This window comes from Pagrus major, chromosome 15 (genome assembly GCF_040436345.1).
Source record: "Pagrus major chromosome 15, Pma_NU_1.0".
NCBI lineage: Eukaryota > Metazoa > Chordata > Actinopteri > Spariformes > Sparidae > Pagrus > Pagrus major.
In genome coordinates this window covers 7,013,344-7,026,439 of record NC_133229.1, presented here as the reverse complement: position 1 = coordinate 7,026,439, position 13,096 = coordinate 7,013,344, and the positions used below count along the sequence as shown (strand labels likewise).

At 43.3% G+C, this 13,096-nt stretch overlaps 1 protein-coding gene across 2 annotated transcripts in view; it reads left to right on the top strand.

The window, feature by feature from the left end:
* Nucleotides 1-13,096, top strand: part of marchf8 (membrane-associated ring finger (C3HC4) 8) — a 90,944-nt gene that overhangs the window by 72,726 nt on the left and 5,122 nt on the right. The window contains exons 4-7 of one of the 2 annotated variants that reach the window (XM_073482029.1): nt 2,734-2,813; nt 3,190-4,116; nt 9,822-10,002; nt 10,959-11,094. In XM_073482029.1, the coding sequence (XP_073338130.1) occupies nt 2,734-2,813; nt 3,190-4,116; nt 9,822-10,002; nt 10,959-11,094 (1,324 nt within the window). The remainder of the gene's footprint in view (nt 1-2,733; nt 2,814-3,189; nt 4,117-9,821; nt 10,003-10,958; nt 11,095-13,096) is intronic. The other variant, XM_073482030.1, reaches the window with a different exon arrangement.

Genomic DNA, 13,096 nt, shown 5'->3' with positions numbered 1-13,096 from the left:
AAAGTTTTATGGCTTTAATCTTCTCCCAACTGTCCGTCCTTTTCACATTTATAGTCCAGACTATTGCAGGAGCCCCAAACAACAGCCTTGAATGTGAACTATGCGACAATATAAGAAAATAACATTTAATATCAAAGAGAATTGAAGATTTGGTGAAGGTGCAACCTTGGATGAACTGTTGAAGAGCGACAGTAGAAAAGAGAATTAGAGCGGTTAAAGGGAAGCTGTGCTGTTCGTGTACAGACCAAAGAAACAGACCGAAGGGCAGAACTGGACATCGAATTTTCTATTGATCGGTGTCAGGCCGTGAGCTATAAATTCTCCCTCGGTTAGAAATGAAATCAATAGGTAATTAGTTTCTTATTGAAATCACCAGGCCTCCCTGTCTTTATGTTAGCAACTCAAACACCATCTGATACTGCTCTTTACCATCTGTCCCTATCCAGTCTATACGTCTCTCACTCTGGGATGTTGGACAAATGAAAGGAATAGTTCAACATTTATGGATACACACTTATTAGCTTTTTTTGTTGAGAGTAACATGAGAAGATCGCTACCACTCTCCTCACTGTACGCTTCGTATAGCCTACCCTGTCTGATTCTTTCTTCAATTAGTCATTCAACTCAAGCTATTTATTTCTAACGATTTTCAGCTGTCAAAATGTCTCTTACAAGTTTATAGTGTCACCAGAGACCCGGGGTTTGTAAGAATCTTACTCGTTATCCACAGTGAGCTGGATGCAAGTGATTCTGCTTCATATTTAAAGAGATTTAAAGGCATATCTCTAGAAATAACGACATACCTGAGGCTACTGCTGGTGGTAAAACGAGAACTTGAGCACGAGGAAGACAAACTGTCAATCTTCTCATTTAAAGGTGCAATATGTAAGAACTGTCCAGCTGTGGAATCCACACTCAAAACTAACTATCACCAGAATAACCGCTCCCTGTAGCTGTCGTTAGCTTGTTAGCTTAATTAGCCGTGCATCTGGTGGTCCACCAGGGGATTGTTGGTGTTTATAGCACTAGCACAGGAATGTTGAACAGGTACAGGCTGTTGCTAGCTGGTTAGCATGCTAACTTCATAAGATATCGACACAATACATGATTTTAGTTGATTTTTTAAAATGTTTTCTAAAATTCTTACATATTGCCCCTTTAACTCTCAACAAGAAAGCACATTTACCAAAATGTTGAGCTATTTCTTTGAGGATAATTAGAGTTTATTGCACTTTAGATCTTAGTTCTTTAGTGTTGACCATCTTTTCTATCAGTGATATTACTGAGTTCTGCAACGTTGCTTTAAAGGAGACAGACGGAGCAGCCAGACAATCATGTTGGTTGTAATGATCCCAGGAAAGCTGAATGTATTTTTAAAAAGAAAAGAAAAGTAGATGTTTGATTTATTGCCCAAACCGACTCCCTGGCTGATCTTTGAACTTTCAGGCTTATCGTAGTTGTGTGTGCACAGTTTTCCTGTGCTACGAGGGATTATGCCATGTTCATATCATATCACTCAAATCATAATTACAAGCAGCCCCACAGGGAAAAATCTTTGAGGTCAGCCTCTGAAGTCCAAATTGGAGGTAGTGGGATTTTCTGACAGCCACCATATCTGCCACTCGATAAAAACAGCTGCAGAGGTGACGACAGAGCATTGGCGAAATGGCTACAGAGCCTTCATTAGCATCCAAATAAAATCCAATATTAACACTAATGGAATCAATTCAGGTCATTTAAAAGGGCTTGCACAGTTTGTGTCTTGTTTCACTTGTTAACAAACAGCTTCGTTGCTACATTACTCTGCAAAAGCAATGAATTTACGGTATTTAAGTGGTCTGACCACAAGGCTGGAAGCATCTTGGAATAATCCATTAACATCTATAAACTGGAGTATTTCCTGTTCGTAACTCACTTCACACAGCTTAATTACCAAAAATGATCGACTTTTCTTATAAAGTACTTTACATAATGTTGCTAAACTGTTCAATTATTTACAACCTGTCTGAAAGCTTTCATTATTTTCTTCAGAATAGAGAAGAATGATCAAGCTGTACTCTGGCTTGGTTAATAAACCTTTGATCGTCTGACTGCTTGTGTTTTCTTTGCAGACTGTGTTGTCTCAGCTGTAAACTTGTCTTGTATATACAGCCTAAATTGTAATAAACCAGAGGTTTCCCTTAAGATCAAAGACCATTTAAAGTAATCCCCACCACGTCCTTGTGTAAAATAAATACTGGTGAAAGCTACAATAGATAAAGCTGAAGGTATTTTTTAATAACAGCCGTGTACCTGCAGGTGCATCTGTTCAAAAACTCTCTGTGGAAGCTGAACAAGTCTGCAGCCTCACTTCCTCCAGCTGTGCTCCTCTCTGCGCCTCATCCTTCATAACTCTCCCCGTCTCTCAGTGTGTCTCCCCTGTGCCTCGCTCCGTGGCAGCCTGGTGTTTTCGCCTGATCTGTGACGCACCCAGGCCGATTTTGCCTGGCACTACTTTAATCAGATAGATTAACTGCCAGTATTGTGGTTTTCCTTTTTATCATCCTGTGCATCGGTGCGTGCCATGCTTTTACTCTTTGTGTGAAGATCAGATCCAGCAGCTGATAGCCTGATAATTCTCACCACTCAGGATGCTGTCCTGGCAACACGAGAGACATGATTTGATCCTGTTTGTTGAATAATGCAGTGGTTATTTCTGTCGTCGAATTTTTACGGATGTGTTTCGTTCCACAGGCGGGGAGCCCGACTTCAGTCAACGCTCCGTGCAGTTTCTCGAGGACGTCGGTTTCTCCCTCCAGCCAGGACATCTGCAGGTACAAACAGCTTCGACCTCACTGCACTCTGAATCTATTTATCTGTTCATTACTGGTGAAGAAATGCATCAGTGTGTGATGTTGGTTTAACTTTTACCCTTGAGCTGTCAGAATTGGAAGTAGCCTTGGTTGTGTGTAACCTGCTGTAAAATGATTTTTAAAACAACAAAGATCAGACAGTGTTTTGTATTTTCATGCGGAGACAAAGCGCCGCACGTTTTAGCTCCTTTTTCTCAAGTTCCTTTGTTTTTAAATGCATGATGTCTTTTCCATTTCTTTTTTGTTCTTTCCAACTCCTTCTCCTGCTGTCCTCTACCACTGTCGTCAATCACAATCCTCTTTCATAAACACACACGCACAAACACTTCCACGGCAGCAGTCAGGATCAGGACCGTCAGAAGCAGACTGCAGTGGTTCTGTTGGGTTCTAACGGTAAATCCTGTCAAGGTTCAGGAGGTATTTCAGTCACCACCCTCTGCACAGATGGCCTGCCATCTTCCAAACATGCCAAACAACGAGACTGGCTCTCCCTGATTCGCCCCTCCTCCGTCAACATCCACCCTAACGGCTCGCTCAGGTTCTCCGCGTCTCTGAATGACGTGGGCCAGCGTGTGGACAGTCTCTGTCGAGGTCTGCACTTCATAGATCGCACCTGCTCGGAGGGAGAGCTGGAGCTGAAGCCCGAGCCCGCTCAGCCACCTGTCTCTGATCGGAGGGCGCACACGCTCAACAGCAAGCTGGCTGCAGCACCCACACACCAGAACCCAAATCCGGCCTTCCCCACACGCACCCACCCCCACCTCGTCCCCTCCTTCACCAACAACTACAAATACATGCTGGGCATTCCTCCAGCCAATTGTCTCCCATCTGACCCTCCTCCTCCTCTCTCCAACACCCACCTCCACCCTCATCACTCTCCGAGCGCCAACTTCCTCCGTCTCCTCCTCCCCTTCTCTCGATCCTCTACCTCGGCCAGCCTGCAGTGCTCCGAGCTGGGCAGCTACGCCTCTCACCTCCACATCACCAAGTCCTCCAGCGCCCTGCTGGAGGGCAGTGAGTCAGGGTTTCCCCCTGAGGATCTACTGGGAGATGACGATGTGTTTGAGGAGGGCCGGACCAGTCCTGTTCCAAAGGGCAGGGACCAGCCGGTAACCCCAGAAACGGTCACCGTGGCTAGGCCAAGTTTTCTTCTAGCCCCCCTGTGCTATATGGATGAGGACAGCGACTTGGACTGCTGCCCATCCCCTTTGTCAGAGAAAAATGGGCCACAGTCACCCTATTCGCTGCAGGGGGACTGCTGCAGGTGGGTGACTGTCTGGATGGTATAGTCCGCACCCACCCTTCTTGTGACTTGGTAGCGTCCAGTCCACCCCTGTGCCGTCACGTGGCAGTGAACCCCAGAGCCCTGTGGAGTAGTGGAGAGCTTCTCATCCTGTAGTGTATCTACCCAGCAAATATCCTACACCACAGCAGTACTAGTCCTGCTCGGAGTGGAGCTGCTTATTAGAAGGACATGGCACATAGATGATGTAGTCTACACACACTGCAACACCTCCTCCTACGCCTCCTCCTCAGCTGTCCTCATTCAACCCCTCATGTGTGTCCAGAACAGAAAAACGTGACTTCATATCACTCCATACCGTTTCATTCTACTCAGCTGTTATCTCAGTGGTCTGCCGTGTTTTTCCTTGTGCTGCCACGCTGTGTTTTTAAAATGATTTTTCATTGTCACTAGATCGGTGAGGCATTAAAGTGTCTTACATCAACTGCGAAAATGTGTGATTGATTTCAGCCAGGAGCTGTGAGCTCTGCAGTAGAGGCAGGAATGGGAGGCACTGGCGATGTTGAAGAGAAGATCAAGGGGCAGAGGTTAGAGGAGGACATTTAATAGAATTGAGGAACAGAGTCAGATGGGGGACAATAAACAACGTTGAACCGATGGAGTCTGTCTGATTGGGTCAACAGGGCCGTCATCAGTCTTTTTCACTTGGCAGTCTGTGCTCAATCTGATGGCTGTGTTAGTAAAGACAGATTGTGAGTAATATTTGATTATAGAGCAGGTCATGGCTGCATGGCCCCTGCAGATGAGACTCTCTAGCAGAATTTTTTTTTACTCTGCCTCGATCACATTAAGCCCTTCTGGGTTACAATATGTCTGTTAATACTCCACACCAGAGTCTTAAACACGAAGGAATGTCAATTATACATGGCTGTCTTTGTTTCCCCATCAGTGTTGGTCTGAGCATATACTCCTCTCCAGATTATACGTCAGCCATGGCCCGATAGAGAAACCCGAGCTTAGAACTGGAAAGGTGAAGGCTGGAGATCAGAAGGCAGATTATTGGCTTCAAATAGCCTGTGTAGTCTCTGACTGCACACACACACACACGTGCACACACAAACAAACACACCCGTGCCAGCTTTCAGTCAGGTGGCTAGAAGCGTGAGCTCAGAGCACAGGCTGACCTCACCTGTTCGACAGGATGTGTGCATGTGTGTGTGGGTAGGTGTTTGTTTTCTCCGATGACTGGCAGGTGAATGATTATGCAACTCTTCTTTGGACTATGTGTCAGATATTAATGGTCTGAAGAGGTGAGTCAGTCTCTTTTCTTATTAGAAATGTCACCTTGGAGAGAAACTTAAAGGGACATAACATGTTTACATTCAGTGTTTCTATGAATATCTGCCTATGCTGCTGGACATGTAACTGCCAGATCAGCTGATCTGCAGAAAGGCGTTAAATCTGGATGAACTGAACGTCATTAACCTCTTTCAGTTGATAGATATGGCCAACCTTTGAAGTAAATGGCAATTATTACAGTCAGGCTCACGTTTCTTTGCTGCGACTGCATTTTCACCTCATCCAGTTCTTCCATCCTGCTTTGCCTCTTCTCTTCTCTTCTTCTTCTTTTTAGTGTTTTATGATTTGCACTTGAGCTCCAGATACAAACAAAACCAGTATGCCTCCAGTATGCAAAAAATGTCCACAGGGTTACCTTTGAGCTTTTACATCTGACACTATAAACCAACCAGAGTCTATGTACTTCTATAACCTTCCTCCAAAAGATAAGTTTCTTCGAAGCCAATTTAATATTCTCTTTTAAGGCAAGCATCATCACACACGCAGGAGGGGAAATGAGGAAAGGAGGAAAGGGGAAGATGGCTTCCAGTGGTGCTGTCGTTAATTGAATTGTGCTTTGCTCTGATCAGCATGTCTCTGGCAGAGTGTGACGCTCCAAGTGTTCAGACTGAAAACAGGCTAAGAACAAAACACCTCAGACGTCACTCTCTGCCCCTTACCACCTATAAAAATCTGTTTAGCAGAGACGCAAAACAACAGATTGGTGTTGAAAAATTCATTTAAAAGTAAATGCATAAACATCTTAGGACGGGTGGGGCGGCAGAACAAGGAATAGCTGGAGGGATCTTCAAGCGACACGTAGAGAGAGTGTGGAGTGCGGAGAGCGGCTGAACGCCACAGGAAAAAAACTACAAGGAAGCAGACAAGAGGGAACAGGAAGACGGTGAACGCCTCGCCAGGGCTGAAATGTTGCCGAGCTTGTTTCCCCCTCAGCCTGCGGTGCTTGTGATTTCCCGACCCTGTTTTTCTTCTCACTTTTGAATGTTGACACACTCTTAACGGCGCCTCTGCCATCCTAAAATTACTGCTAAACAGGGTGTGTTTTGGCTGTTCAAGAGAGACAAATTAAATTTTAACTTTCCCTCCCTGCCTGACAGTGGATGGAATGTGCTGCTGCTGCTTACTCGCATGCAGTGAATTTAGCTGTAAATGTGCACGAGGGATTATTCTGTCAAACGTAAGGAAGAAGAGATGCTGAATATATGAGATTTGTATCTACAAAGTGCCGTTTGAATCTTAAGCTGATGATGCCTCGTCTCTTCCACTCATGATGTTCACTGATCACTTTCCTTCCACCATGGATCTATGTTGCAGTGCAACAGTTATCTCCTCCTACGTGGGGAAAAAAATGTAAAAAAATCCACTTCAACATTAGAATAATTTATCAAATCTGTCCATTTCAGCACTCGCCATGCCTTTTAATATAAACAAAGAGTCCGGGTCCTCAGGCTGATTCTGTTTGTTCTTTTGAAAGATGAGTACACTACCGTATGTGTGGGATGAGAATATGCAGTTCATCATCTTGTGATCCATGCAAACAAACACAAACAAAGCAGCCCAGCCATAACCGATAGGGAAAAAAAATCCAGAGATGTTAATTGTGCCTCCTCCTCTATCCCTTAATCCCACGGTCCTCCCTCCACCTCCTCCTCTAGTTGAGAAAGCCGTAGAAATGACCTATTTTTATCCTCCTTTGTTCACTCTGTCTGTTAATCTTGTAACGCTTTGGCCGGATCAGGAAAGTCTGAAAATAGACGTCTTGCTCGCTCACTTTCTCACATGTGTGGGTGTACATGTGTGTCTTCATGTGTGCTTATCTTCCTGAACCGGGATTAAGACAAACCCATTTAAACGCCTTGCTCACTTCTCCCTTTCCATCTTTTTCCTCAATGCCTTCCCTTATTTACTGCCACTGCTCTCTGTTTCAGCATGCCTCCTCTGGTTTATGCATATGCTGGTGGAAATGGGTAGAAAAAGACTATTTGAATTTAAGGTTGAATTATGGACTTGCACCTTCCCTTCTGTAATTTAAATCTGTTTAACTACGTAGCCTCTGCAGCCTCTACTTTATTCTACACTACAGCAGACTGTACGGACCTTTACTGTTGCTCTGTTTTTAAAGCCAGAGACATCAGCCTGACTTTTAATCAGAGTTGTGTTGTGCTTGAACAAGCAGCAGCTGAGTTTTCCATGTATTGCTCATTTACAGAGGACTCCCTGGCATGAACAGCCGCGTGAGGTCAATGTCCTGACACTGAATTCTCAGATCATAACGACCTCAGCTTCTTTCTACAAGGGGTTTGTGTGTGATATTAACTTGACTTGGAGGTAATGGCTTGCTCTAATAACTTTCTCCAACACCTCTTTTTCTCGAACTCTCACTTTGTGGCTGACTTACGGGTGAAGGCTGTCTAGAGTTTCACACAATCCATCTCGGCGTCAGACGTACAGACACACACTGAACAGACGGACACAGACACTCCTCCTTAGTGTGGGTGACAAATAGCTTCTCTCCTCCAACCTGTCAGTCGGTGTCAGATGTGATCTTGAGGAGGACGTATTAAAAATCTGATGGGTTCCTCACTCTGAGAAAAGTCTGTCGAGTGGTCCCGCGAAGTAGCAGCCACCTAATCGAATGTTCCAGATGTCGGTACCTGTAACCCAGAATAGCTTACCAAGCATCTACAGGGGCTAGACGCAATATCAAACACCTGTTTAGGTCAGTGCAATTTCATGCAGTGACATTGCAACACATACCACATTTGAGAAGCCTTAAAATGTGTTACTGCAGTTGTCAGGGGGGAGGCTAGGCTACACTGAGAGACTGTGGGGTAGTTTTAAAAGGCTTATTTAAAAAAGATAAAAAATTCTAATTTGATTTAAAAATATATATCCAAATACTGACTCAGCTATAACAGAGTTTAAATAACTTAAAGTAACAGAAAAACTATTGAAAGTAGCTAAAAGTAGGCTAATAAACAATTGTTAGCTGAAATGAATGGATAACGGTTGAAAAAATTAGCTACAGTAAAAGTAATAAACATTTACAGTGGTTAGCCGTACGTAATATAGCACACAGTTACTGTAAAATAGTTAGCTAAAAGTAATAAATAGTTGAAATAGTTAGCTAAAAGTAATACACAGTTGTAATGGTCAGCGGTAATATACAGTTAGAATAGTAAGCTAAAAGTAGGATAAAAATAGTTAGCTAAAAGTAACTAATGGTTATAAAGCTAGAAATAAACAGTTGCAGGCTTAATAGTTAGCTAAAAGTGCTATACAGTTAAAATGGTAAGGTAAATAGTCGGCCTAAAGTAAACAGGGTTAGGGTTAACAGTTGGAATAGTTAGCTAAAAGCAATAAACAGTGGAAATAGTAAGCGAAAAGTAATGGATAAATGGTTGAAAGTGTTAGTCAAGACAAGTCAAGTTGAAACAGTTAATGTTAGCTTAAAGTAATTTGAAATGGTTAGCCAAAAGTAGGCTAATAAACACCTAAAATAGTTAGCAAAAAGTAATAAACAGTTGGAATAGTTAGCTAATAGGCTAACAGATGAAAAGTTGAAATCACCTAGTTAAACGTATAGGCTAGTAGTAGACCAGGGACGTTATATTAAATCGATAGTGACAAATGCAAACATAACCAAAAGACACTGAATTGTTTGTGTACAATGAATTGTATGAAAAATCCAATAACAGTAACTAAAGTTAACATTATCCACTTTTATATAGTTAATGGTGAGTAAGATCATGACGGGTTGTGTTGATGAAGGTGTCTGACAGCACTATGGGGGTATTTGTTGGGGTACATCCAAAACAAAAGGTTGCTATCCACAGATGTGCTGGATATTGATGTTGATTAAATTGCTTGCACTCCTTGCCATAGTTATCATTACAGACAACTCCTGTTATCTCACTGAGGCTAGAGTTGCTAAACGGCGAGGTATCTGAGATTAGATTTGTTGTGTTCAATTTTGTGCTGCCATATTGTGAGAACACAGAAGATTATTTTCTGAAAGTGTCATTTTGATTTGCAGTGAAGTGCTTTGAATCAAATTAGTTTGTCTTGATTGAGTTTATCCATGTGGGACATGTATTGTACTCAGTGTTCTTGGTATGCTTTTATATTTGTGAAATGATACTCCCACCTGCCGTGCTCTCCTAACACCTCGTCGTATTATACTAGAGAGTGCTACAAGTTTGCTGACATATATCTTCCAACACTCAAGTTTGCCTGAGTTCGGGGAAATATCTGTCAGCTTTGCCTGCCAACTTTTCTCTTTTTGATCCTGCTTCTCCCCTGTCTTCCTCCTATTACAGATGTCTTGCCTCTAGCTTAGTGTTGACTGTATTCTTTGGCTCCCGTAGGATTTGTCACTGTGAAGGGGATGACGAGAGTCCTCTGATCACACCATGCCACTGCACAGGGAGCCTGCGCTTCGTCCATCAGTCCTGTCTACAGCAGTGGATCAAGAGCTCCGACACTCGCTGCTGTGAGCTCTGTAAATATGAGTTCATCATGGAGACCAAGCTCAAACCGCTGCGCAAGGTAAGACACGATTTGTACTGCAGCGCAAAGTCAATTAATTCTCAGGTTCATTAGTGGATAAACTCGGGCTGTCGATGCAGCTCTGCCTCCGAGTGTCCCGACTGAGCTCACATCACTCCTTCGTTATGAAGCTTGAAATGCCAAAAGCTGTCTCCAATCTGTCATGCAGATAACGCAAGCATGACACTGAGCTTTGAAGCCTTTTTCATAAGCGTAACTTGTTGAAGTGTGGGGTGGGGGGGGTGGGGGGTGGGGGGGATTCATTTCAAATAGTTCAGAGGATGTACACTTCCATTAAAGGCTCTTATCAATCGCTGTGGCCTGGAGATAGCAGGACACTCTAATTAAAATTCCTCCACCCTTCATTAGCTGCACAAAAGGCCTTAAACAAATGCCCCGCTGTTAATAGCTTCTGAATCCCACTGGTGAACACTGAATTCTGTTCGTGTGTGAGCCGGCAGGGAAATTCATGATGAGATGTCGGCCTTGGTATGAAGTGTTTATCAACGGATGCTTGGTTTCATCTCATGCTGCAACACCGGCTGCTCGTCAAAATGACCCCGCACTCGCGCCATTTCATCGCCGAGTACACGAGCGATACAGAAATGATGCGACGGTGCCGGTGTCGAGTTTTTGTTTTGTTTGCACGGCTCGGCTCATATCCTGATGATGTATTGTGACGAGGTACCTGGCCTCTGTGTGCTGGGGGCTGTCGACCACTTTCTTTCTCTGTCATACTCGCCAAGAAGCGACATGCAGGATTGGATCTCGATCACAGTGGCTGAATGCTCTCCATCAAATATTTAGCTCACGCTTTGCTGTTCCAGAAAAGCGAGCCAACTGTTTAATGCCAACTGTTTGACTGCTTTAAGAATTGTGTGTTTTGAGAGCTTTGCTTAAATTTTTTGACCTCCATGAAATGTCCTTCCTTTGTGCTCTGGTGTTCTGTGTCGCAGTGGGAGAAGCTACAGATGACGGCGAGCGAGAGAAGGAAGATCATGTGTTCGGTCACCTTCCACGTCATCGCCATCACCTGCGTGGTGTGGTCGCTCTACGTTCTCATCGACAGAACAGCAGACGAAATCAGACAAGGTCAGCACAGACTCACACACAAATGCATTTACGTAACGCCGTTGTCCGTGTTGGATGTAGTGTTGGATGTCGTCCATTCATCCACAATCTGCCACCGCCTCCAAGTCATTCATCGACCGTATTAAATGACAAATCTGCATAACTGTAGTGTTGTTTCAGTGGTGTGACTATTAAGTGTTAACAGTGTGAACTGTTGTCTAAAACTGAACCATACGTGGGAGAAATTCATTCGCAGGAGCTCGGTTGGCATCAAAGTGTGTAGAGGAGTGTACTGAGATTCTCAGGAGATGATCTTCTGTCGGTAGGTTTTTTGGACTTTCAGTTCAATGAAGTTCACTCTGATTTCAGGCTGTAGTACATAAAAGAGAAAGTTAAGAGGTACAAGATTAAAGAAGAAATGAAAAGAGATTTTCAAGATGGATATTTACATCCATCAGTCTCAAGATCCAGTTTGAGACTTTGAGAGTGACGTTATTATTACAAAGTGAGGTGATGGTTCAGTTTTATTTCTTCAGGGGGCTCAGACCAGGTTTGTTTGCGTGGTGTGAATTAACACGCCCGAGCTGAAGCTTAGTTGTTAAAGGAGTGAATGAAGTCAACGAAAGGTCCTCACAAGGATCAGTGTGGGTGAGCTCGTGTGATGGTTTTTATGACTGTGTCCTGCGGCCATGCAGCAGCAAGTGGTACCTGTTTGGCACAGGCATTGTCGATACTAAAACACATGAAAACGTATATCGCATGAGCATTGACACACACAGGGAATAGGTGTGCCAACGTAAACCCAGCTACTTTGTTGCCTGGCTACAGAAAATAATATGACAGGGAGGCATGACTGCTCTTCACACAGTCCCCTTGGTTAATGCTATTTTTATTAAACATTGCCAGCAGCTCTTTTTCTATCATTGAATTGATTTAATTCTGTTTGAGTCTTTCTAAAGATAAACAAAATGGCATCCGTGCCTTCCATGTATCAACATAATAATAATCATTTTATTTATGCAGTGCTTTTCAAAAACAAGTTACAAAGTGCTTGAAAAACAAAAAGACATAAAAACAGGACATAATTAAAGATAAATGATAAACAACAGTACATTTCCTACAGTAATACAACAGTAAAACAAGCAAAGTAGGAATTACTCAAAGACATTAAAAGCGGATAAAGAAAGAAAGAGTGAGCAGTTCAGGAGAAAGACATTCACTAATTAACATGTACAGCTTGATTGTTAATGTGTAAAAACAATGAGGTTGTATGGGGGTAATAGCTGGACTATTTGTTGGCAGAGGGGCTGTTGAGTGGATTTTATTGCCTTTGGACAAAGCTAGTTGTTTCCCCTTGTTTCCAGTCTTTGTGCTAAGCTAAGCTAACCAGCTGCTGGCTATAGCTTCAATGGGGGGTATCGATCATCCCACCAACACTAGGACTGAACATGAAAAAGCACATCAGTCTTAACATTGATTATTTGGTTTGAACAACAGTCCTAAAGTCAAAGATGTTCAGTTCACTGTTATTAAGACAAATTAAAGCAGGAAATCTTTCATTCCAGAGCTTTGAACCAGCAGTTTGGGGCATTCTTCTTAGCGACTAATAACCTCATTTTATCTGAAAACTAACTGATTAAACCACTGTTTGTTACAGCCCTCCAGTCGGAGGTAATAAACGAGAACAATCCTAACTGACTCACTATGATCACATCAGCAGTTAACTCACTAAGGCTTCAACAAACAAACAGAATCTGAAAGAAAACCAGCAACCACCAAAGAGAAATGTCCTCACAGGCTTTTTTTTGTTTCCTGATCAGGACGGTTGCTGTGTCTCATGATTACCTTTCAGATTTTAGTCACCAGTTTGTTTGTTTTATCATGTGTATGCTCCAGACTGGAACCTCCTGCTGACACAGACTGTAAAAGCTACAGCCAATTAGCAACTCCTCGGTGACTCGGAGCCTAAAAGCCCCTTTAGCAGCCTCTAGTGGCCGGGCTGCTCCTTGCATCCATCTTCACC